General features: G+C 37.9%; 1 protein-coding gene and 1 gene segment (V, D, J or C); both read left to right on the top strand.

The window, feature by feature from the left end:
- LOC121529358 overlaps positions 1–25,687 on the top strand; it is a 69,955-nt gene extending 44,268 nt beyond the window's left edge. Inside the window, exons 4-17 of the mRNA XM_041817142.1 lie at positions 6,501–6,511; positions 10,671–10,721; positions 13,578–13,874; positions 18,869–19,186; positions 19,281–19,565; positions 19,653–19,964; positions 20,061–20,345; positions 20,467–20,763; positions 20,851–21,162; positions 21,259–21,543; positions 21,637–21,960; positions 22,696–23,013; positions 23,829–23,977; positions 25,439–25,687. Of these exons, the coding sequence (XP_041673076.1) occupies positions 6,501–6,511; positions 10,671–10,721; positions 13,578–13,874; positions 18,869–19,186; positions 19,281–19,565; positions 19,653–19,964; positions 20,061–20,345; positions 20,467–20,763; positions 20,851–21,162; positions 21,259–21,543; positions 21,637–21,960; positions 22,696–23,013; positions 23,829–23,977; positions 25,439–25,447 (3,253 nt within the window). The 3' untranslated portion in view covers positions 25,448–25,687. The remainder of the gene's footprint in view (positions 1–6,500; positions 6,512–10,670; positions 10,722–13,577; positions 13,875–18,868; positions 19,187–19,280; positions 19,566–19,652; positions 19,965–20,060; positions 20,346–20,466; positions 20,764–20,850; positions 21,163–21,258; positions 21,544–21,636; positions 21,961–22,695; positions 23,014–23,828; positions 23,978–25,438) is intronic.
- Positions 1–26,585, top strand: part of LOC121529334 — a 34,330-nt gene extending 7,745 nt beyond the window's left edge. Inside the window, 1 exon segment of the V gene segment in view lies at positions 26,126–26,585. Coding sequence covers positions 26,126–26,445 — 320 coding nt within the window.
- Positions 26,586–27,375: the final 790 nt, after the last annotated feature.

Below are 27,375 nucleotides of genomic sequence, written 5' to 3'. Positions count from 1 at the left end.
ATAGATAGATAGATAGATAGATAGATAGATAGATAGATAGATAGATAGATAGATAGATAGATAGATAGATAGATAGATAGATAGATAGATAGATAGATAGATGATAGATAGATGATAGATAGATGATAGATAGATGATAGATAGATGATAGATAGATGATAGATAGATGATAGATAGATGATAGATAGATGATAGATAGATGGATAGATGATAGATAGATAGATAGATGGATAGATAGATAGATAGATAGATAGATAGATGATAGATAGATGATAGATAGATGATAGATAGATGATAGATAGATGATAGATAGATAGATAGATAGATAGATAGATGATAGATAGATAGATAGATGATAGATAGATAGATAGATAGATGATAGATAGATAGATAGATAGATAGATAGATAGATAGATAGATAGATAGATAGATAGATAGATGATAGATAGATAGATAGATAGATGATAGATAGATAGATAGATAGATAGATAGATGATAGATAGATGATAGATAGATAGATAGATAGATGATAGATAGATGATAGATGATAGATAGATAGATAGATAGATAGATAGATAGATAGATAGATAGATAGATAGATAGATAGATAGATAGATAGATAGATAGATAGATAGATAGATATGAGGATGAGTTCTAAATTTAAGTTTAACAATGGATGGATGGATGAATTACATTATTTCTCCTAACAAGTGACAAAATATCTCCTCTTCTAAGAGTCAAACTATCCAGTCCCCATTCAAACAATTAAAATTCGTATGAAAAGTTCACATTGCACTCATTTCTATTCAGTAGTTTTTAGATTTCTGCAACTCATGAAATATTAAAAAATACAGGTTTTAGTTATATCAAGTTAATGCATGGACCCGATTTAAAATTGTTATTTTTGAATTCACAAAACTAGACTAAATGTTGAAGAGGCTAGCATAGCTTTTAAATATTAATTTCAGCTAACGTATAATTTAAAGCTATATTAATAATGACAGCATATGAATACTACCTATTTAATGCATGACACAAATGAAGGTAATGCATAAGAGGATATCAGTATTTTTCCAGCCAATGAGTCATAAAATATCTAAATAATTTAGGCATTATCCCTTCAATTACAAACATCAAAACATTTGTCCTCCTGGCATTCTCAGTATCTGGATGAATATTCAGGAGAATCAGTATGAATTCCATAAATGCCAAATATTTTACCTTCCTGGTTATTAGCAGAAAGGCAAATGTGCAACATGATTATCAAAATAAACAGTAAAAATGTTTTAGAAAGAAAGCTGATATAACAAGGTGTTAATGGCTAGTATTAGAATATAGGAGCTGAAGTGTTTTTTCAATAAATTAAGATTTTAATGAAGGAGGTGGGACAGAATTAAAACCATCAGCTGCCACACACCACACTGAGTACAGGTTTTTGTACAGCTGTGTAACACTGTGTGACTGGGGGGCACAGTGATAAATGGTAATACAAAAACCTGTCAACACTTAAGGCTTACTCAGCACAAAGATAAGATGCTCATGGACCTGTATTTTTTAAATCCTGAAGAACAAAGATATACCACAGACCAGTTACATTAATTCCAGTTATAAAATTGTTGTTTTTCTAACTTCTATTAATCAATATTATTTTTAGTTTCAATTCATAACTGAAATTATCTGGCCACGTAACCAATAGAGCATGTCTATCCTGTTATTTTAGTTGTATTAGTTATAAAGACCAACAATAATCCACCATGACCTCAACATATAGCAACATTTAGCATAGTTTCAATGGCAGGGAAAACCGTAACGGCAGAAACCTTGGGCAGAGCCAGATTCATGTTTCACAGCCATCAGCTCATGCTGTGTTGGGGTTATATGGCATAGCGATAGGGTTAGACGAAGGACATTTTTCTCAGACTTTGTATTATCAACATAAATGTTTTAAAAACTGAACACTTAAAGAGCTGTCCTGCAGACTTTGTCCCATTACACTACTTACATATTCAAAGTTTGTTTCTAATTTGAACAAAGTTGTCCAAAATTGTGGATACAAAAACTGTTAAATCATATAAAATACTAAATGATATAAAAGATTTTAAATGCACTTTATAGTCAACATAAATACAAAAACAGGACATACAATCAAACAATGATGGTAAGTGAGGACAGGGGTCTTAGATAATACCAGTGTAACACACAGGAAAGCTCCCCCACAGCAGGTGCTTCCTCATCCGGTTACTGAACTGAAGCTTCAGACTGAAAGCCAAAAACTCAAACACCATTCCTGACGACCCCTAATATCTGATCTGAGGAGTAAGTCAAAGAAAGGTGTCTGTGTGTTGAAATTATATTTTGATTAAAAAATGTATGCTGCACAGTAACACTGAGGATTGGTTAAACAAAAAGACCCCTTTCACATGTGGACAAAACTGTTTGTACCCTTCAGCCAAAGAGAGAAAAACCCACAAAGGTCATTAAAATAACTTTATCTGCTTTTGATTTGTGGTTAAACAGAGTCATTTTAAAAAACAAACTAATGAAACTGGCCTGGACAAAACTGATAGTAGCCCTAAAAAGTACTGTAACCTCCAATTTCCACATACAGCAAATGCGCCGCGAACCACTGGCGAATCGTACTGCGGAGCACAACGCTCCCTCTCTAGTCCATCAGAGCATTTCCGTGGCCGGTGCTCCAGACTGTCAGCGGTGCGTGCCTGGAACGACAATTCGCTCCGCTTAGTTCGAGATATGCTGCAGGTCTATTTTCAGCGCCAGCCGCTGCCAAACAGCGTCAATACCCGTTGATCAGAAAGCTCCAAACAGGAAGTCACAAGCTAGAATATCCAGCTCTTGCATACAAGACAAAGCAAGGACTCACTGTCACAAATCATCACTACATCAACGTTACGTCTCGTCCTGCAGCGAGAGCAAAGGGTCACCAAGAGGTCAGTGGGTCACAGAGCTACAATGGTGCCATTAATGAGGAAAAGTTAACTTTTGGGGATGTTTAGTCTAAATATCTTCAAAGTGTGTGTGATCAGCCTTATGAGTATGCAGGAGACAAAGTCTCTATGGAGAGGGTTCATGATACACAAGACTATTACATATGGATAATCTTTCTGTAGAGAAATCTCACATATATTATGTTTGGCTGTAATTTAGACCTACGCCAGATTTATGGCTTATTGTTGAGATCAGAGGTGTGCTAGACTGTTTTGTTGTCCCTCATTTTGACGGACAAGGTCATAAAAATTCTGTCATACCATTTTTACAATTCGTCATTTTACTTTTCTCTGTAACGTTTGTAATATAAAATATTACAATATGATTTTATAAGTAGCATTCAGTTTATAAAGCACCTTTTCCTTTCTAATATTGTATAAAAGAACCATTTTTGAGGTTATGCATTTTTAATGGCATTGAGAAAAAGATGACTCAGCAGCACAGTGTTTCCTCCTCACATCATTTTTTTACACAGGGACAGTGGAGCACAATCCTCATGTTGAAGCAAGCAAATATGAATTGTGCCATTTAAGATATCACTTACTGTCACTTAAAGCTCGAGAATGTAACATTCAATGAGAACTGTATAGGATCAGCTCTACTACCCATCCCTTCCTGTTCTTCTCTGTGTTTGGTCTCCGTAGCTCCGCCCCTCTTCTCACATACCTCCTCGCGAATGTGCACGCCCACTGAATCGAGTACTGACGGTGGCAAAGCTGGAGGGATTCTGCTCTGCTTTTCCACTGAAATCCATGGCCCAATTACAGGTTAGAAAACACTTCATCTCAGCATGAACAAATTCTACACAGGGCCGAACACCGCCGTAACTCCGCCATTGTATCAACTTCTCACTGAGCTGAGAGGCAGAAGCGCACCTACTACAGCAGCCAATAGAAACACTCCCTCCGTCCTGCGCTGTGATTAGCTGCGATTACTAGCCTCCTCATTGGCTGGAGCATCGTTCCTTGCTGGTTTTCCTCAAGTGAGAGTGCAGCGCAAGGAGGCATTGCAGAAGTGTGTTATTCTGTTAGATGGTTTCAATAACAAGAACCTGACGGGTTGTGTTGTTTTTGTGGGCATACAACACTAAAAATAAAGCGCTTACTACAACTTTCAGAACAATTGAATATCAAGATTAGGGCTGAAACGATTCCTCGAATTATAATTCGATTCAAAAATTCCTCGAGGCAAATTATCTGCCTCGAGGCTTCGCTTAAATCAGTCACGTATCCATATACGGCCATGCTGTAGCCTGGACATCGCGCTGTGTGTTATGCGGCGTGCTGAGTTTCATACGGACGGCTATTTGTGTGGCACAATGCCCTTGTTTTCGCTGTTACTACAACGCAACATGCATGATACGAGGCGTAAAAATTACAATGGAAGAGAAAGAGATGCAGTGATGTGTACAGGCACTCGCCCTGCGTTTCATTGCAGATACAGCACTACGCCTGCACCCGTAAACCTACGCAGATCTCTGGGTTTACACGCTGCCTGCATGACTCGCAGCGCTCATTTTGTATCTGTAGACTTCAGGGAATTTCATAAACTTCTCTGATTGACCCGACAGTTTTACAGAACACCGTCAGGCCTCACGATTCAAGTCCTGCTTTGGTGCTTCCCCCCCCCTCTCTCTCTCTCTCTCTCTCTCTCTTTTTTCCATGTGCACGCGTTATACATGGAATTATAAATTATCTAACATTCAGCACACTGACGTCTTGATTGCAGCGTATTTTTTAAAATGTTTAGCATCCTGAATGATTTGATAAGACTTGTATTGATAATGAATTGACACCAATTAAATAGAAACACCTTATTGCCACAGACAGTGACAGAGACGAAGTAGGTTAAAGTTCATCATCATAGAGTCAGGTTTCAACAGGTCACAGAAGCAGCTTTTTCCATGTCAGTGGATGGTCTTAAAAGGTCATATTTTTATCTTATGGTGGATGAACTCACAAAAAATGTGCAAAAATTGAAAGTAAACACCCTTTTGAAAAATAGACCGTATTCCTGTAATCTAAAGGTTTACGTTTCAGACATCAGACCCCTGTGTGAATGATGAAACTATATTTTTGCTATAGTGTGAAATATTACATTCATGCATAAAATAGAGGATTTTTAAATGATTAAGTGCCCCTTTACTTTAATGACAACTTGGAGAATAGAAATAAACTATAATGAAAGAAATAAAGTGTTGGCAACAAACAATTCCTGGTGAAGGATCCCTAAAACTGTAAATATGGCATAATCTAATGTCATTATTTAACTTCCTTTCCTTGTAACTTTAAGAAATGTAAACTGTCATCAGAACTTCATTGCACTTTGTAAAATATATTTTCTTTAGAGAACCTGTTAATACCAATTTTTAATAGAGAAATAGTTCATTTAAGGGACCCAGCTTCTTTTCTCATTTGTCTAGTACTACTTCTCTTGAAAAAGCAAAAGTGATTGATTAAAAAAAATGCAACATTTCTTATTAGAGTACTCGATTAATCACCAGAAGAATCGATAGAGTACTCGACTACAAAAAGAATCTATTGCTGCAGCCCTAATCAAGATGCAGTAGTTTAAAGACCATAGCCAATAACAAGTTGTTAAAAGGCTACACTATGAAGCCCAGCAAGTTTTAGTCTGCTCTACAAGACTTCTGATCATTAGTGTATGCTTATGCAACGGCAGCACCTGTGCAACTTGCACAAAGTTTGAGGCAATGCATCCTGGATCCCTCTGTGATGCACTCAGATTCCTCCAGCAGCCTCACAGAGCGCTATCAGCACAGAGACCGATGCACTTTCACTAATCTGTGGTGTCAAAGTCACTGAGAGAGCCAACAGACTACGAGACCTCCTTCATAGTCCATGTACGCAAAATAGAAAAGGTCTATGCATCTGTCTGTGTGAGTGTGCTGAAATGCAGACTCATCCTCACTATTTCAGTCAGTCAAAATGATGCACAGCCTTCAAAATTGTCAGTCATTTTTAAAATGGATATGTGAAATATCAACAGAGCAAATATTTCAACACAGTGAGCTTCATCAAGTAGCTGCATTATATTACTTAAAATGTGGTCTTGTGCTATTCACACCAAAAATCGTTGCCTAAATTAAGAGTTGGATACTCAACATTTTTCAGGGGTTGACCCCCAGATCCCCCTCTAAGTACTCGTGCCTCCCCATGATAACTAAATTGTTGTGTTATAGTAGTCCAATTCAGAAAACTCTAAGGTACTTACGGCAGACACTTGTAAATGTTAATAAAGCACCTTTATTTAACAGGTGATGGAGATAAAGGCCCAGAGATTAAATTCCCTTTTGAATATAAATATCAGAGTAAATGGACCAAAGGCACAAACATGCACACTTCATTGCTATATTGAGTTTTGTTACAACGACAATAAATTGAAGTTTTAGTTTAATTGTTAGTGCTCATACTTGTATGCTATGCTCCCTCTCTATCTCACTCATCCCCCACTGTAACATTTCATTGTGTGTGCGTGGAGTGGACAGTGTGGCAGCACACTTAACAGCTTTACACTCTCATTATGTAAAAACAAATTAGGGACATACATGATATTGAATTTTTGCTGATATCCGATATGCTGATATTTTAAAACTCATTTTGGCCGATAGTGATATTTGATTACGTTTTCTTCCACTGTAAAAAACACCAATTCCATTCTGTACTACAATTTTTTTAAATATTGGTAGTCTATTTTTTTAGAAACAGACAAAACATTTGATTCTTCTCAGAAATGAAGGATGCATTGTTTTATTTTCAAATACAGCCATACACTAATGAAAAACTTAGAGTAATGTCTTTGGGTTACATGTGCGTTACATGCTACATGTATTTTTAACAGTACAGCCAAAGTCATCTGCATCTTTGAGGGTAATAAACAGCAGCAAAATAACCTGCTGACACTGAGCTCCACAGTGCAAAAAAGAAATAGCTTCTAAATTCAGATTGATTCTCCTTATTACTCAGCCAGTTTGCAGGATGGCTCCCTGAGATACTCCTGACAAAGTGCTTTAAATAACAACAACAACAACAAAAAGACAGATTCTTAAAGGCAAAAAAAAGTCTAGCTTTAGTTGAGAGATTAAATAACAACACAGTGACACCCACATCTCTAATGAGACAGGACACCTTCGTGTACAGCCAGAGTTGCACAGGAGACTTGGCACACAGAAGTCTGTTATTGCTTTTGCCATGTGTCACCACTGTCACGTAGCAGAACATGTACGTTCTTTTTCTCTATTTTCCAGGTCCAAAACATGTTATCAAACACGGCTGTAACTGTGGCTGCTGAGTGAGCACTCCTGTGAGTGCAGGACAGGCTTTTCAAGAGTGAAATCCTCATATCCACTGAGGCAGTGAGGCTCAACATGCTAACAGGACGGACACTTGATGTCCATATATCCGTGGTGAAGCTAATATGTTTAGCTTTAACGACAAGCTTCTCTACGTGACTGGAAACAAAGTTTTGCAGTTCAGGTAAGGCTATAAGCGCCTGCTAGGTATAACAGCAGGGCTTTAAATGCATCATTAGCCTGCAGAAGCCTGTATATTCTACCACGCTGAAAGGCTGATTATCAAGAGCTATAAATTCAATGATTTTCCTGTTCAGCTCCCTACCTTTGGGTGGTCACTGCTGTATTTTTTAGCTTTGTTAAATGACTTAAGTAGAGGCTGTTGACGAGTTTTCCCTGGCACAAAGTTTTGTCATCCTTTATCTTAAGAAAGTCCTTGTAGTCATCAGGGTGATGTTTTTTTAGATGCAGAATTAAACTGGTGGTGATAAAGGCGTGTTGTTGTGCTCCTCCTCAAATCACATGTACTTTACAAGCGATGCAAACAGCTACTTTGCTGTCTTGTACCCACACCTCAAACTACACACACAGCAGACATGTTGAGTTTGGTGTTGGCGCAAGTCTGGCGTCATCAAGTGGGCTTAATTATGACGTCACATTATCGGCCATACAGATCAGCGTAAATTTTATTATTGCCCGATACGATAATGAACTTTTTAAGCTATTATCGGCCGATACAGATATATATATACTGCCGATAATATCGTGCATCCCTAAAACAAATACATTTAAATAGTGATTTAACATTCAGTCAATAAGCCATTTATTCAACTCTCAACTCAAGACAAGTGAGCATTGGTTCTGTGCAACTTGCCACTAGATGCACCTGAAGTTGTTCCAAGGTTAAAAGACTGAAAATCCAAATACAGGTATGCTGCTTTGTCTGACAGGCTCATCAGACATTGTTGACTCATCCCTAGCCTGACCTGGACCTGAGAGGAGGGGGACAAACTCTGGCCTGTACCAGCATAAGGCTCTAGGCTGGGTCACAACAGTTTTTGGCTCAGACAGAGATTCCATTCTAATCCAGGCAGATAATCCATTCTGATTTCACACCTAGTATGCATTATTATTTAATCGACAAACCAAGCCCAACAGGCAGACTATTTTTCCTTGAATTAGTACTACGCTCTTGCTTTCAGCCCACCATAACCCCACACATGTTTTTAGGCTCTGACAGGGATTTAAGATGCCATCTCATCACCCCTCAGATTCTCTGAGGCCCTGTCCACACAGAGACGAAAACGATATATTGCTGTTTCGTTTTGAAAAGTTTTCTGTAAAGACGGGATCGTTTCAGGAAATATCCACGTAAGCACGGAACCACTGAAAACGACTGAAAACACTGTAGTGCATATGTCAAGCCTGTAGGTGGCGCTGTATTGTTGCTATGGAAATGTATTAAAAGAGAAGAAGAAGATCACAGAAAACTGACACAAACTTTCTTCTAGTTGCCCTTCTGGTTGTTCTCCACGTTGGTGGTAAAGGAGCATCAGATTTTGCAGTAAAAGCCATAACAAGCTCAGTAGCTTCTGCAGCACGAACACAACCCTCCAATAAGCCATGTTTGTTTAGGCTGGACCCGCGCAGGCGTCTTCAGTAGCTACACTATGTGTGATGTAATTGTTTCAAGAAAGATGCGGTTGGCCGTCCACATGGAGACAAAACGGTAGTCATTTATGGATTTGTGCACTCTGGGACCCATTTTCAAAAAGTATCCATTACAGTCACCCAAAACGCCGTTTCCGTGTGAATGAAATGCCGACATGACAATAAACTTTTGCGTATACTCCTGAATTCGTCTCCGTGTGGACGGGGCCTGAAATAAATCTGCAAGGATTGATGAGGTTGAGGTCTTGATGCCAGACACAAACACTTATTGCTGCAGTAATGAAAATGTGAAACAACTACCAACTTCAGATGTCCGACTGAAACATGAGAACCTGCATTTAAGTGGCAAGCACCACTGAGCCTTAAGCTTTATAGAAAAGAAATTCCACATTTTATGAGAGAGCCAGCTGACCTGAACATCACCAAGCCAAGCCTTGCTGCAGAGTCCCACAAAGCCAAGAGCTGGACCCACACAACATTTGGCCTGGTAAATGGCCTGGTAAAGCAGTTACTTTACCAGGCCATTACAGTTGAAGTGCTGTACAGTTACAAAGGCTGGAACTCTGTCTAACGAAAAAGCCAGGACAGCACAGAGTCAAACCAGCCAAGACACCCTCAGACCCAAAACAGCAGACATCAGCAGGTTGAGTGCAGCAAAGGTCTGTGGCCAGCCACACCAATAAGAGCCAGAGGACAAGGACTGCTAAAACCTCAGCCACCACTGAGGAGACAGAAAGCGAGAGTCTCAAGGTACAACCACCCATCTGTGTACATAGGTGTGCAAGGTGCTGTTTGCTAATCTGATTTTCAGTCTGCACAACACAATGCCTACAGTTGCCTGAAAGAAAACCTAAGGCCATTTATGGCCACCAAGTCTTCGCATTTATCATTTGTTACATTTGTAAACTTTAGGGCAGTGCATTCCTACATAATACACAAACATGCAGGTTTAAATTCAGCTAAATCAGTTATATCTGGTTGTGTTAACTCCATGCTGCAGTACACAGAGGTAAAAGGAGAAAAGGAAGTGTACACCAGCTGCTGGCAAACACTCTTAATTTCATGTATCCCACACTACAGGAAATGAGTATCTCCAGGGAAGTGGTTCATACATGGTGCAGTGGGAATAGCTTGACAGTGAAAAATGTTTGCTTAGCATTGTTTAAGCAACACTAAGTATTTGAATTACATGTGGACTGTTGTATGTCACTGTGATGGCTACTTTGACTACTGGGGAAAAGGGACCCAAGTCACAGTGACTTCTGGCTAAATCTACTTTTAAACTGGAATCTTGATATTTTTAATTTTTTATATTAAAGGTGGGGAGATAATTCAATAAAGGTTAATTTGATATATAGTCTAAATCAGAAACAAAATCAGCCCAGGGTTCAGTTAGATGGACTAATCCACTGATAAAGTAATGCTGTCATTTGAGGATTAAAGCTGTAAAGAATTTTTGTACTGAGATGTAATTGAAACCAATCAATGTGATGACTACTTTGACTACTGGGGAAAAGGAACAATGGTCACCGTCACATCAGGTAAAATACAATTTTTCTGTCCTCATATTGAAACCATAGAAAATACTGTTTGATTAAGAGTATTTGGGCCGCTTTGGCATCAAGAACATCTTTATGTGGCTTGTTTTTGTACGGTGGATGTGTTGACTTATTACACTGTGATGATGGTTTTGACTACTGGGGAAAAGGAACAATGGTCACCGTCACATCAGGTAAAAAATGCTTTTTGAAGTCTTTAAGATCAAATTGCAGTGATTAGAGGGTATAATGTTGTATATTTTAACTTCATGAAGGACATGTTTGAGGCGCTTGTTTTTGTATGAGGGTTGTTTATACATTCAACACTGTGATGGTGATTTTGACTACTGGGGAAAAGGAACGATGGTCACCGTCACATCAGGTAAGCCGATTTATTATTTCTCTCTTTGTTTTGTAAATCAAGATTTTAAAGCAGATTTCATTTTTTAATGAAAGTTTGGTTTTGTCTCCATTGAGGTAATTCATTTCTTGAGTACTGTGTTTATTGTTTCATGGTGTAAATCATGTTTAGATGTAATTTCTGTGTTACCTGAAAAGGCCACTGTAACAATTTCAAACAGAGATTATCATAAAATTACAAAGGAGTGAATGTCGGCACCTAAGAACAGGTTTTTGTGAGTACTGATGGCTAAAATGTTGAACTGTGACTACGCTTTTGACTACTGGGGTAAAGGCACAATGGTCACCGTCACTTCAGGTATGTTTCTTTAATATTTTTGATCAGTCAATAAATTCTGTTATTAGATTATTAATGCCTTTTTTGAATGTGGTCAAAAGTAATGACCACAGATGACATAGTAAAGAGTTTACTTGTTGACTGACAAAGAATCTGCAAACTGTGTAAAATTCCTGTCTGCAAAGTTCAGCTGAAAATTAGTTCTACAGAATGGAATATATATTTTACTTTGATTTTTACTGTAGCCGACACAAAACTGTTTGACTAGAAATTATTGGATATTCTGAGATAAGTTTTTGTGACAAGTTCTCGCTGACTTGCTCCACTGTGATAACTGGGCTTTTGACTACTGGGGAAAAGGCACAGTGGTCACTGTCACATCAGGTATGTATGTTTATAATTCTAATTTATAAATTCTATTTTCTATACGTTAATTGTAAAATGTAATATTTCTAATGTGATCATTGGAAAGTGGCTGAAAGTAGGATAGTGAACAGTAATTTTCAGTCAGGGTTGAACTAACGAAAGTCTTCAAACTCCTGGCTAACACATTAAATTTATAGATTAATTATAGATTATATCTGTTGATTTTTATCGTTGCCAGCATCGAAGCATTTCACAAGATGTTACAAGATACTGTTTCAAGTCTGTTTACTGGGCATTTGACTTCTGGGCAAAATGTAAAATTGTCACTGTTTCTTTAGCTTTGTAATCTTATTTCAGAATTGTGAAATGTGAAAAAATTGTGAAAAAATTTAAACTTACTAATATGGGCACAGGTGGCTCAGATAAGACAGTAAACAGTACATTATAGCCTGGCATAAAACTAACTAAAGACTTAAAACTCCTGGCTGCTATTTTAATTTATAAATTGACTGTATCTAAAGATGAGTATTTAATTTTAATTTTACCTGCCAACATTAGTTTCACATGAAGTTACGGGTTTGAGATAAGATTTTGTTATAGTTCGTTATTGACTTTTCTCACTGTGATAACTGGGGTGCTTTCGACTACTGGGGAAAAGGCACGATGGTAACAGTGTCCTCAGGTAAGAGTTTTACTGCAAAATGTTCTTTTTGAGTAACAAATAAAGTACTTTAAAAAGTATTAATTTTATGTGACTCATTGTTATTGACATTTTTTGTTATTTTGGCTTTTGACCTACGGGGAAAAGGCACTATAGTCACTGTTACTTTAGGTAAAAACTCTTAAACTGCTGATTTGTAAATTCAATTTCTATTAAAATTATTTATTTTTTTGTTTTTTAGTTAATAACAGAAAAAGTGGCTGAGATGAGAATGAACAGTATTCCATAGTCAGGTATATAAGTTACAAAATACTTTAAACTCTGTACTGCTCCTTTACATTTAAAAATTAATTGTATTGAAAGATGCATTTGACCTATAATTTTACTGTTTAACAAAAGCTCATGTAATATTACGGAGGTAAGTTTTTGTGACGAGCCCTTATTGGCATTAGTAACTGTGGTAGCTGGGAAGCTTTCGACTACTGGGGAAAGGGCACAGTGGTAACAGTGTCATCAGGTAAGATTTTTGCTGCATAATGTCTTTTTGGTGTTTTATTCAAAGTGCTCATCAAAGTTTTTAGTGTCATTTCAAAGGTAAGTCCATTCAATAGATTTACACTACAGGAGGCAAAAAGCAACGTTCTCGTAAGATGTAATGGTACATATTTTAAGCGAGTGCATTTTAGTTTATTCAAGTTAAACTTGCAACAACAAAAGACATTACCTAAATTTTAAATAGACCAGGGCTAAACTTAGTAGACAACTAACTCATATCATCATATATTATACCCACACCAAAGTAATTTCAGCTCTGTGTTACTATGCTGCTTCTGATTACTGGAAACAGGTACTGCAGAGAAATCCAATCCCAAAGATACTAGCTTAATTCTGAACAAGTGATTTTTAAATGTATGTTGATGTAACTTATTAGAATGTACAGCTTTATTTACTTTAAAATTTAGTGCTGTCAAAATTGTAGATTTGAAATAAACCAAATTTAAATATCAAATACCAAACTGAGCCACGCAAAAAATTAAAGGTTATTTCAAGAAAAAAAATACAAAACTAAATATATAGAGAGAGTTTTTTTCATATAATTTTTTTATTATGTGTCCTTTCTTATGTATTCTATGGAGTGCTTTTGCCACATTCAACATAAAAAGTAGAGGGACAATAATGTAGTCTTTATTCAGATGCTGTCTTATGCTCTCAGGGAAAACTTGTCTGACTTCTCTTTGACATGTATGTTTAATTAAAAAAGTGTCTTCAATCAGTAATGTTGATTTCAGTATTTTAATCAGCCTTTTTTCTTTTGTGTCTTTTAAGCCGCCTCAGTGAAACCAACTGTGTATCCTCTGATGCAATGCGGCTCCGATTCTGGAGACACCGTCACTCTTGGCTGCCTCGCCACTGGCTTCTCACCCTCTTCAGTGACCTACACATGGGAAAAAAATGGATCCACCATGACCGACTCCATTCAGTATCCTCCAACAATGAAAGGCAATGTTTACACCGGAATCAGTCAAATCCGAGTGAGCAAACAGGACTGGGAGGCAAGGAATACCTTCCGATGTGTCGCAACAAATGCAGCAGGAACTGGACAGGGAGAATTCATCATGCCACGTAAGATTCATGCTAAGTCATATAAATGTTGATTCACAATGTAGCTGGATGTAATGGCAGAGAAAATAACACTAACTTTAAATTTCCATGAATTTTTTCTAGTTGATATTGTCAATGATAAAAATACAGGCAAAAATGGTCACTTACAAAGGGCCAGCTGTTGCATGTAATGTCTGAATCAGATTAGAAAGATCAGTTTCTTCTTGTGCATTTTACAGAGTAAAATAATAACAGTAATAATATCTATAATAATTAATTTAATTTCACAGGGTCCTTGTGCTGAGGTCAGTGTTAAGGCCATAATAATAGTAATGATAATATTTAGAGGCTCATTTATTGTGCACTAAACAAAGCATAATAATGCTACTGTAATAATTCTAATATACAACTCCTTTTGCTACTCCTACAAATAACAACAATAATAATAATAATAATAATAATAATAATATAGTAGAAGAAGTAGTAGCAGTAGTGAGCATCTTTAAATTATTGGTGTCACACAAAACTTCACCACTTTAAACTTAGAGTGATCAATAGCTGGTGTACTTGTTCATAATCACATATACTCACAAGAATTAACACAAATGAGGAATAAGATTTATTACATTTTTTAAAATGTGAAACACTTTTTAATTATTATTTTTTTAATTTCATAATATGTTGGCATGGCAGATAGACCCAACAGTGGGTTGGAATGAGAACTCTCCTGTTGATTCTGCTGCTGGCTCAGTCTGTTTTAGTCTTTGCTCATATTCTGCAACTCCTCTGCAGCTGTCCATCATAAGATTGATGCAATGCGCCTTGTCCCCTTCTGTCCATCTGCATAATTAAAGTTATGCAGATAGACTGAACCTACATGTTTGTTAATCATGTGCTTGCCCCTCCCATGCAGTAAGTGTATATGCAGAAGTGAACATTTAGCTCTGGTGTTAATGGTTTACCTTCCTTTAAAAAACAAATATTAAAGTAAGTGTTAATGCATATTTCTGCAACTTGCATATCTTGCTGTAAAAAAGTGCAAATGTAAATGGAAGTCAGCTGTAAATCTGGATTACATTAAAGCACTATGTTAATCTGCTTCTGCATATATATCTACACCTGTTGTCCTCTGCTTGTGCATACATATATATTTGTGTATATCTTTGTTTTACAGAGGTGCATTATCAGTGGCCAAAACCTCAAGTCTTTGCCTCACAAGGTGATGAAGAGGAGGTTACCTTTTCATGCCTTGCCAAAGATTTTTCACCCAACAAGTTTGCCTTCAGATGGCAGAAGAACCAAGGGCAACCCCTCCATGAATCACAGATTGTCACAACTCCTTCTGTGGAAAAACAGACAGAGAATGGAACTCTGTACAGTGCAGCCAGTTTCCTCACAGTACCATCCTCAGAGTGGGTTGAAGAAACCAAATACACCTGCACGTTTGAGGGGAAAGGAAAAAATGGTACCGTTTCCAAGCAAGGCGCTGTGGAATACAAACCGACAACTTCTACTGGTGAGTATATAGCACACTTTACTGTATAAACAGTTTAAATTTAATGTTTTCTTTGGTTTTCACGCATTTCTGTGCTGCAATGTGTTTTTATTTCCTACTGCTAAGGTAACGAATGTATGGAAGCCGATGTGGAAATAACATTCACTGATCCAAAGATGGAGGACCTGTTTTTAACAGGAAAAGGAACAATTGTATGTCGTGTCACAGCAAATAAGAAAGGATTAAGTAGGATTTACTGGATAAATGAGAATGGAGATGATATTGCTGGTGCCTCTAAAGACACCGTCCAGACACGCACAGGCATATTCACCCTTCCACTGGAAATCACCTTTGATGAATGGAAACAGGGGATGCAGCCTACCTGTGCTGTTACACATGAATCGTTCCCTGACGGCACAAAGGAAACATACAAAAGGGATATTGGTAAGAAAACTTTTAGTTATGCACTTAAAGTCTGGGGGTGTAAGTGATATTTCTATGTTGATTGTTCAGGAGAGATCTTATCTGGAAATGTATGTTGTTTTATAGATGGCTAGAGGTTTAAATGTGTTCTCATGCTTGCAGGAGGACCAACTCAGCGTCCTTCAGTTTTTATGATGCCTCCACTAGAACATACTAGAAAAGACACAGTGACCTTGACTTGCTATGTGAAAGACTTCAGCCCCAAGGATGTTTTTGTGTCTTGGCTTGTTGATGACGAAGAAGCAGACTCAGATTTCGAGTACCATACCACAGAACCTGTAGAACACCAAGGAACCTATTCGGCCTATGGCCAGTTAACACTCAGCCTCGAGCAATGGAAAAAGAGCGACGTAGTGTATAGTTGTGCAGTACACCACCAGTCTCTGACTAACACAACAAAAGCTATTGTCAGGTCCATTGGGTACAAAACCTTTGAAAACATCAACCTGGTCAACCTCAACATGAACATTCCTGAGAAGTGCAAGGCCCTGTAGATGTTATTTTGTCTCTGTGTCTTCTGCAGTCTGTTGTTTAATGTTTGTTGCTTGTGATTTGACATTGTTTGTCTTTAAATGCAAAATCAAAATAAAAAAAATTTGAACTCCGTTGATGTATGTTGCATGTTCATGTTTTTACTTCAAATACTTTCAGCTTCATGTTGTTGTACTTGTACCGTCACTGTGCTGTCCTAATGTTATCATAAATAAGGATTTCGCATCCAGATATTTGATTTTTAAGCTTTTTTTCAATAAGTTAATAAGGCTGTAGAGCATTTACTTAAACAACAAACACTTTGAAACTTTAGACCAAACAAGTTTAACACATTTGACATTTTTGTAGATATACACTTAAACTGTACCTGTTGTTGTGTATGCATGTTTCGTCTTTCGGGTCTTGCACCCCTAACACGAGAGGATTTCTTGAGGGCCAACTCCAGCTTTGGGATATAAAGCAGTAAAATGACAAACTGATGCACAAGCCAAGTCATACAAGCCATGCCATAATGGGGTCTTTCAAAAGCAACTCAGGATCACTAAACAACCACTTCAATGAACATGCAAAACCCCAAAGGTTAATGACACACTGCTGCTGATATCATATACAGTACGACAGACGCCAGCAGTCTTTTCTAGTATGTTATTTAGAGAATAGAGTGGCTAAAAAATGATTATATTTACCCAGAAAGTTATCAAATATATGATTTCAATTCTTAAAGTCAATGTTCAGTCAGTCAGTAATGTGTAATCGTCTAAAATTTAATATGTAACGACATTCTTTTGTAAATTACATCCAGACTTCAAGCAATGGACGGATGCTTTGGAGCCAGAGAAGGATAACATGGTTGGACCAGCCCTCACCTTCATCCTTCTCTTCCTCATCACTCTTCTTTTCACCATCGTAACCACTGCTTTCAAGGTAAAGAGTATTCATAAATGCATTTCACTAAATCAGAAAGCAAAAACACTGAAAACAACTTTGGGACAAAATACATTTAAGAAATATTACCCCAGAAAATGCCATGCCTTAATGCATCTTGATGATGTGGAAGCACCAAACTAGACTCTCCCCAACTGTAATTTTAAAATGACGATGGTAAAATTTCAACTGTAATATATAGAAAGTTATATAGAGGCTAATGGGGTAACACAAAAATACTATCATTAAAAACTCTTTATATTTCAAATGACTTAGCTATAAAAAAATATGAAATCTAATCTGTGTAAAACTTTAGTATTAATGTTTAGTTTAGTAGTAATGTTTAATAATTTTACAAGTGCTCTCAGTTGGTTAAAAAATAATCTCATTATTAATAGACTTTGTAGTTAATATACTGCATTTAACTACATGTGTTGTTAATTGGAGAGAGATTGGATTATGGATAAATTTAATAATAAGAACAAAACCATTAGAGAGGACATGCTTCTCCAGCATACATTTTTCTCCCCTGTGATTAATTAGTTTGACAGCACTAATTCTAATTGCAAGCTTGTTTACAGTGCTGTTTTGTTGAACACTATTGGCTGCATTTACAGGAGAACTCTAATCATTTTATCATTAGTATGACTATTTTTTGAAATTACTATTAAGCCAATGTAAAAGTCTAACTGAACGGAAATTTCATTAATTTGGAGTATATTTTTTCTAATCTTAGTTTGTTTTCTTTGCAGGTGAAATGAAACATGGTGAACTTTCTGTACATTTTTTCAGTTTGTTTTCATATACTCAGTATTATGTAAGTAATCACAGTTTTCCTTTTCATGTTATTGTAAAAACCTTGTCATACTAAAAAAAGGAATTTTCTATTAGTGATGATTCTGCAGCATTTTCCCTCTCTTATATATTTTTTGTGGACGCTGTCTTACTTTGCTATACTTTTGTTTCATAAATAAACATTTTATTAAACACTTATATTTTGTATTTTTCTTGTTAGAAAGAATGTGCACTAGTGTGATTTCTTAACATGTATTATATTGAATTAAAGCATTACTCACTTAACTGCCATATTTTATAAATGAATGAGAGAATTCATATGTAAATGTCAAATTTAGTTGGTAACATTTTGAGTATATTTTAATCCACCTGGAGGATTTAACACTTGAGCAAAGTCAGAAATTTTAAAATGTATGTAAATTGATACGAGATATTTAAATGTGTTCTCCGTTTCTCTTACTGGCATAACAGCATCTAACACCTGGTATTTGTGATGCACCGTTGCTTTTTGCTTTGTTTCACTTCTGTTATTTGTGCTTTTTTGGGAGCCGGGCGTTGCTCAACACTTCTGCTTGCAGCTTGTCCTAATCACTCTGCCATGTCAGACTGCCACATCTGTGCAACAAGCTTCCGGCCTTTTCAGACACAATCTAGAAGTAAAACTCTGCCATCTAGCCTAAACAAATATAGTGCACTTTGTATTGAGATAACCCTACTATGAAGGTATGTAGCACCGGTCGCCTTTAATCAACTAATATTTTGAATGTGAACATCTAATAGTTAGAAAGAAGCAGGAAATTCTGAAATATTGCCTTCTCTGTTTCAGGTCCACGGATTGTATCTCCTAACATCACATTACAGCCTGTCTGGGAAGGTGAATTGAAAACCTCAGGAGTCAGACTCATCTGCACTCTAAGTGGCTTCTTTCCAGATAAACTGAGTGTGAGCTGGGAAAAGGACAGCCAACCGCTGTCTATTACACCGATAGAAAAGAAGCTGCAGACCGTGGAGGGAGTGGACAAAACATTTAGTCTAACCAGTGAGATTGAGCCAAAAAGCACAGAGTGGGCCAAAGGCTCAACATTCACATGCAAGTCAACTCACAACAGGATTGAGTTTACAAAGACAACAAGTGTCTGTAAGAGTAAGTATGTCAGGCATGGAACAAGAAAAAGAATGTCATACAATCTTTCCTTAAGCACACTGAGCAGTTTTAACAAGTGCATTTTTTCCTGCAGTCTATGGAAGCACCGCTCCTGCCATTCATATACAGACCCCAGGCTTCAGAACAGTGATGACGAACTCTGAGGTCGAGGCAATATGTTCAGTCTACACTGTGTTTGATGCCACAGTGACTTGGGAGATGGATGGGGAACCCAAAACAAGTAAAAAATTCACAAACGAAAGTCGTATAATAAGCACTCTGAAGGTTTCATCACACAGATGGCAACAGCTGAAGAAAATAAAATGTAAAGCTGAGCACAAGTGCTTCTCACCCATTGAGAGGACTGTGACTGTTGCCAGTAAGTCTACTTTGCACATAAAACTTTCATTCTAACTATTTCAACAGCCAAGTATTAAAGAAAACTTTGCTCCTCTTTTTCATACAGTGCCTTCAGTTACTGCACCATCCATTCAGATCAGAAGATCTCTCCCTGATTTGCTGAAAGGAAACAGTGCTGTGCTGCAGTGTGATATCCAACAACTCTCCTCCAGTGATGTCTATGTCACCTTCCAGGCCAACATGAAAGATATTTCTGACAAACTGTACGTTGAACTTCCTAAAACTCCAGGCCCTCATTCCATCAGTAAAACCTTCCCTGTGCCTGAGAGTCACTGGAACAACCACACGAGCTTCACCTGCAAAGTCAATCAAGGATTCGCTCATCACTTCCAGTCAAACTCTACTGGCAGGATCTTTGGTGAGACATTACTCCTCTTTTCATATTTGAGATTTTCATTTATTGATCCACACCTTATTGATCCAAAGGCACATGATGTCCTCGTCTCCCTCATAGTGGACCCATCAACAGAGCTCCTTCTGGTCCCCAGTGAAGAGTCAGGCCCACAGAGACTGTTGTGCTCTGGATGGGGCTTTGACCCTCAAATCAAATGGTCTCCAGACTCCCAGGACAAAGCCTCTCCAACCCTTGGCACCAGCATGGGCGCAGATGGACGTGTGGCAGTTACCAGTCAACTCCATGTTTCTCAAACAGAGTGGAAAACTGGAAAGAGCTTCACTTGTGAAGTCTCTGACAAGTCTTTGAAGAAAACTGCCAGAAAGGAAATCAGCATCTGTTCAGGTAAAATTTTCATGATAAATCACAGCCTGAGCAATCTGACCATAAAAGAACTGTTGATTTAATATGAAGGTTTAATAGAAGGTTTTGTTGTGTCTCATCTCTTTCCCTTGTACTTTCTCAGTTTTTCCTCCCACCCCTCCTCCAGTTCATCTTGAAACTCCCAGCTTTAAGACAGTCATGAATGCAACATCTAAGGTGAAAGCCACATGTTTGGTCCCAACTGTTTACAATGCTAATGTGACCTGGCTGATGAACGGGCAAATCACACACAGTGGCTCAGCGGAGAAAGCTGTTAACAAAACTCATATAATCAGTGTTCTGACTGTTCCATTAACAAAATGGAAACAACTCCAGTCTATAACATGTAAAGCTGAGCACAAGTGCTTCTCACCCATTGAGAGGACTGTGACTGTTGCCAGTAAGTCTACTTTGCACAAAAAATTTCCATTCTAACTATTTCAACAGCAAAGTATTAAAGAAAACTTTGCTCCTCTTTTTCATACAGTGCCTTCAGTTACTGCACCATCCATTCAGATCAGAAGATCTCTCCCTGATTTGCTGAAAGGAAACAGTGCTGTGCTGCAGTGTGATATCCAACAACTCTCCTCCAGTGATGTCTATGTCACCTTCCAGGCCAACATGAAAGATATTTCTGACAAACTGTACGTTGAACTTCCTAAAACTCCAGGCCCTCATTCCATCAGTAAAACCTTCCCTGTGCCTGAGAGTCACTGGAACAACCACACGAGCTTCACCTGCAAAGTCAATCAAGGATTCGCTCATCACTTCCAGTCAATCTCTACTGGCAGGATCTTTGGTGAGACATTACTCCTCTTTTCATATTTGAGATTTTCATTTATTGATCCACACCTTATTGATCCAAAGGCACATGATGTCCTCGTCTCCCTCATAGTGGACCCATCAGCAGAGCTCCTTCTGGTCCCCAGTGAAGAGTCAGGCCCACAGAGACTGTTGTGCTCTGGATGGGGCTTTGACCCTCAAATCAAATGGTCTCCAGACTCCCAGCACAAAGCCTCTCCAACCCTTGACACCAGCATGGGCGCAGATGGACGTGTGGCAGTTACCAGTCAACTCCATGTTTCTCAAACAGAGTGGAAAACTGGAAAGAGCTTCACTTGTGAAGTCTCTGACAAGTCTTTGAAGAAAACTGTCAGAAAGGAAATCAGCATCTGTTCAGGTAAAAGGATTCTCTGCCAACCATAATGACCACGTTTCTGTATAACTTCATTAAGCTTGCATTTTCATTCACTGATGTCCTGCTACTTTTTAGTTACTACAGCATCAGCTCAGTGGGTCAGTGTCCAGATTCAGGCACCATCACCCCAGGAGATTCAGGACAAGGAACAAGTGACTGTCACCTGTTTTTTGGTTGGCCCTCTTCTAAAAGATTTTTTTATCACCTGGAAAGTAAATGGGAACAAAGATACTCATGTCCATACAGAGTCACCAGTGAGTCACATCAATGGAACCGAGACTATGAGGAGTTTTCTGAACGTGTCAACAGAGGACTGGCACGCTTATTATCGAGTGTCATGTGAGGCAAAACACCTGTGTTCAAAGCAGAGCTACGAGGATCATATAAGCAAAAGCAGAGGTAGTTGTACCTTAATTATGGATTGATTCTCTCTGTTACTCTTAGTTCTTTCTCAGTCATAGACTTATTTTAAAATGGATGGAGAAACAAGCACCTGGTAGTTGGCCTGAATGTTTGGAGCTCCATCTGCTGACCGGCTGCAGTATATGTCAAAACCCCACCTCATCTGTAATGATAGATGAGACCTGGGTAAACTACAAAGTTAAAATACACTTCAAATTAATATTTCTTGATCCTGATTTCTCAACCTGATTTTGTTAGGGTGGCTATAAATTATCATTATGATTCATGTAAGTGCTCATCTTTGAGAATAGTTGTTTTTTTTTAATATCTTTGAGGCATAAAAAGGAATAAATGTAACGCCCTGGTTAGCAAATGTGATTCCTTGCACCATTCTCACCGGGATCAGCAGAGGAAGTGATGCAAGTGGAAGTGAAGTGGTGCTGGTTCAACCAGTGCTTCACAAGTGGTTCAACCAGCCAGCTCCCTTCTGCACATGTGATAGTATTCTGGCTTCAACTTAGTACAACATACAGAGACATAGAAATGGCATTCATTTTGATAAACAATGTCCTCAAGTTGAGAGGACTTCAACAGGTTCTTTAAAGGTCTCCCTTACATTAAAAACAGAGGATTTAAAAACATGTACTCTCAACATAGCTGCAGCTGGTCATGTAATAGTAATTATAATTAGACTGAAATGATTACTTTCTGATCCTGTTTGTGCTTTTCTAGACCTGAATCCACCAACTGTGAAGATTATACAACCAAGTGCCTCTGAGGCTTCTTCATCAGATGTCATCCAACTAACGTGCCTGGTGTCTGAATTTTTCCCACCTAACATCGATGTGTACTGGGAAGTAAACGGCCAGAGACTCCCCTCAGCTGACTACAGAAACAGTCCTGCATGGAAGTACGAAGAGAGCAACACTTACTCCATGAACAGCAGACTAAACGTAACCAAAACTGTGCGCCAGGAGTCTACATATTCTTGTGTTGTAAGACACGAGTCATCTGAAATGCCTCTTGAAAGCAATATAAAAAATGTTTTTGGTAAGTTAAGTATTTATGTTTAGTGCAAGTGAAGTTCATTGCTGTTATTTATTCTAGAACTGACAGACTGGCTCTAAAATACTTTAATTCACTTCAGGGAAACAAATGAACAAGATGTAAAAGTGAGGGTGAAATTGAGCAACCTTGTCCCATGCCAAGGCATTCAAATGTCTTCATACTCCATGACATTTACATGCAACTACAAAAATGATTTCTTTTTTAATTCTGAGTAGAACTGTACTTTAAAGTATATCTTAAGCTGAATTTCTCAAACTTAGACAAAAATGTAGACAATGCAGTTGGGGAATCAATTTATTCTTGAATCTGTTCACCTTAATCAGACCCAAAGGGCCAAGGCTTTCTGAGCATGCTCCAAGTTTCCCACATGTGGCTTTGACTGAACAGAAGAAGAAAACCAGAGAGAAAACTAAAGTATCATAATGAGTTACACTGGGGGCAGAAAAATGAAGAATGCCAATTAGGTTGTATGGAACATGAATGTAAGCTGGAAAAAGGTAGAATGAAAACTGACATAAAGGAAGCATATCACTACCTAGCAGAGCCAAATCATGCCAGAACAGTGATCCAACTAAACAGCATAATCAAGCCAAATGCAAAGCTCAGCTTAGGTGTGCATTTACTGTGTAAAAGTTGGTGAATTCATGCATTGCATGCAATGAATATCTGCATTTGTATATCCTTGGCTTTCTTGTTGGCTGTTGTACTGTAACTTTCTGTATTAAAAAAAGTGATGAGTTTTACATCTCTTTTCAGCCAAGAGTTATGGTAACAGTAAAAATCTCTTTCTCACACAGACGCTTTGGAGAGCTGCGATTTCTTAGATGACATCATGTATGCTGGTTGGAACCAAGATAAAGATGTGGACAGCTGGTTTATGACGTTAACATTCCTCATTTGTTTTCTCATCGCCGTTGTCTACGGCGTCTTGGCGACCTTTATTAAGGTAAGACAGCAACTTTAGTGTTTTTGTCAGCTTAATTTTATATTTAAGTGGTGTATTTTATATCACTTGGTTATCTATATTTTTCCACTATTTTTCAATCATAAACCAGAATTTTAATGTACAGAGGGTATGCACTGACATCACTTTCAGCCTGCGACATACCTGCTCAGTCAGGCCAAGTGGCAAAACATTTGTTGGCATGGCTGTCTGATCAATGGGGAATGGAGAAATGGGAGAAAAACAGACCAGTTTCCACTGAAGTGAGGGATATTTGAACTCGGCAGAGATCCACAGTTCACCGTGGACATTGATATGTGGACATAAGTCAGGTTTCCTGGCATTAATATGAACCTGATTTCACACACAAAGCAGGGCTTGAAGGCACACATAAGCCCAGTTTGATCAGAGACAGATATGACAGTGTCAAAGTTTGGGTTACTATGAATCTTTAGATAAGCTATTTCACTGTATTTCAGTGATCCATTTGATCTTTTTAAGACTTAAGCTTATGTGGAAATCTTTAAAAATCTGTAATCTTTTTCTAACTTCAGGGTTTACCTCAAAAGGGATCAATGAAGTATGATTTTCTTTCTTGAGCTAGCTCAGTGGTTCTCAATGTGAGGGTCAGGACTCCCCGAGTGATTGTGAGACACTGAGAGGGGGTCGTCAGATAACTTCCAAATATGGAGATTTCAAAATGAGTTCAAATAGTATAATATACCTATTTTTATAAAAGTGTTTTCATAAAATTATTTAAGTACATGTTCATTTGGTGAGGTTTATGCTGTAATCAAATTAATGTTTAAAAAAATCCATCAGATGTAGTTTCCACATGACTGTTCTTGTGTTGTGTTCAACTATGCTTCAACCACCTTCAGGTACAGTGGGAGTCCTCGGTCTCTGGCTACTTTATTTTGGGGTCCCAGGCTGAGAAGTTTGGAAAACCACTGAGCTAGCTCTATTTTTTCACCCTTTAAACTGACCTCTCGATTATTTTTAATGTGACATATTCAGACAGTACAGTCCTCGACTTTTTTATAATGACGGTAGTACAAATTGTTATTGGGTTGAAAACTTTAACCTTATTAAACTTACTTACTTACTTTCTAGGGTTTTATTTCGAGGCAGTAGCCCCGTGTACGCGGGCGGCTCAGGTTCGAATCCGGCCTGTGGCCCTTTGCAGCATGTCTCTCCCCACTCTTGTCCCTGTTTCAGATTCTATCCACTGTCCTCCTCTATCAAATAAAGGCACAAAATGCCCAAAAATAAATGTTCACAGCACTTCACAGCTGAAATAGAGCTGTTTGCTACTTTTCTGTCACTCAGCAGCTGGAACTGCAGTAACTCAGGCTGACTGTGACGTCACATGCATACCTTCTGTTTTGTGAGTTTAAATTTGATGTTTTTATATAATAAAACTTTCCCTGATCTTTAACCATTTGTTGTTTTCATCTTTTTCAGACTAAATGAAGATGATCTCAGGAAAGATCCACTTGCATGATCCAAATGTGAACTTCCTGACAATTCTGGTGGAATTTTGCCTTTGAAGTGGAACAAGATATTTTTCCATGATTGCTTTCCATGGAATTGGTTCATGTACTGATCATATGAAATGAGACAGCAAGTAAAAGCAGAATTAAGCATTCAGGTCTGATTCTGAGACTATGGCATGGAAAAAAGCCTCTATCCTTTCTGCATTAAGAAAATAAAGATTCAAATGTGTAAAACAAACCGTTTCATGTATTTCTTGATTTATTGTAATTTTAAAAAGGTTGGATATGGAAATAATTTCTTTGGTGACAGGCTTATGATGCAGTACACTGTTCTCAAACTGCTTGTATCCCTGCACTACTTTGATTGCCCACAAGAGTGAGACATAGCTCCATTTACCCTAGAGGTGGGTTGCATCCTGCATGTGAAACAAGTTGTCCTGTCAGTTGAAGATGCCATCATGTTTAAACTGGACTAAATAAACTCAATGACACAGAGGAAAACTCTTGAAAAACAGAGAATTATCTATCCTTATTCACTCATGCAGTTACTTTCTGTCTTTGAGGCAGAACTACATGTTTGTGTCTGCATTTGTGTACCTTGTGGGTTTAAAGAAATTCAAGATTAGATATTAGCTTTTCTCTTCTGTGTTGGCAGGTGTTGATGCTCAGACTCTGACAGAGTCTGAACCAGTGGTTCAAAGTCCTGGACAATCCCACAGACTGACCTGTACAGCCTCTGGGTTCACATTCAGCAGCTACCATATGGCTTGGGTCAGACAGGCTCCTGGACAAGGACTGGAGTGGATCGCCTGGGTCGAGAATGATAATGACAGAAAATCCTACTCTACTTCAGTCAGAGGTCGGTTCACCGTCTCCAGAGACAACAGCAGACAGCAGCTGTATCTGCAGATGAACAGTCTGAAGGCTGAAGACTCTGCTGTGTATTACTGTGCCAGACAGCCTCACAGTGACTGAAGCTGGTTCAACAGCTGAACAAAAACCTACAGGACTCAGTCTAACTGTATTTATAAATCCTGTAAAAGAACAGAATGAAAATTAAAGAAATATTAAACAGACCCTGAGAACATTGTCACCCATCAGTCACTTTAAAGTTCACTTTAGTTTTTATTGCTTTTACTGTTTGTTTTTATCTTGTGTCAACCACATTGAGTCTACATTTGTATGAAATGTGCTGTATAAATAAAGTTGAATTAAATTGAATTTACCCGTTTAACACTCAGATTTTGTTGAAATTGTGTCCCTCTATGAAGTAAACTGACACTCCATGAATCCATTATCTCCAAACAAACTTTATTCCTATTTGTCATCAACATTTAGTCAAAGATTGATAGTAAAAAAAAAAAGTAATGTCATTCCCACAACAGAGACACCAGACAGCAGTCAGAGTCCAGTTTCTCTGAGGTCTCATTTTTAACCCACTGAAGAGTAAGAGACATTTATCCCAAACTTTGAACTAATTCTCTGAAATTCAGGAGATAAACATGTAAAAAATGACTATTTCCTCTCTGTACACTGATGTGGGTTTGAGGCTATACAGGTCAATGATCAGATGGTGTTAACACAGCAGAAGAAGAGGGCTAAATGCTGTGTTGCATCATGGGTGAAAGCCTGTTTCTAGGGAGATAAAGAGCAGACTGTCGAAAGCAGTGAAGAGAGAATGACAAAGGAGGATTTCATCTGTGAAAATGGAGGTTTGAACAACTTTTTCTGGTCTGATGTGCTCTTAGAAGAGTCCCAGTCCTGAGCTCTGATTGAAGAGTTTTAACTGAGAGATGTGATTTATTTGTTGAATGTGTTTCAACTACAAAAAGATGGATTTTCCTTGAATTAACATGCCGACTTTGAGGGGCATAAAAACTGGTGAATGGAAACCCATCTGATGAA

Source organism: Cheilinus undulatus, linkage group 21, assembly GCF_018320785.1.
Source record: "Cheilinus undulatus linkage group 21, ASM1832078v1, whole genome shotgun sequence".
Classification (NCBI taxonomy): Eukaryota; Metazoa; Chordata; class Actinopteri; order Labriformes; family Labridae; genus Cheilinus; species Cheilinus undulatus.
This window is presented reverse-complemented; position numbering and strand designations above follow the sequence as displayed.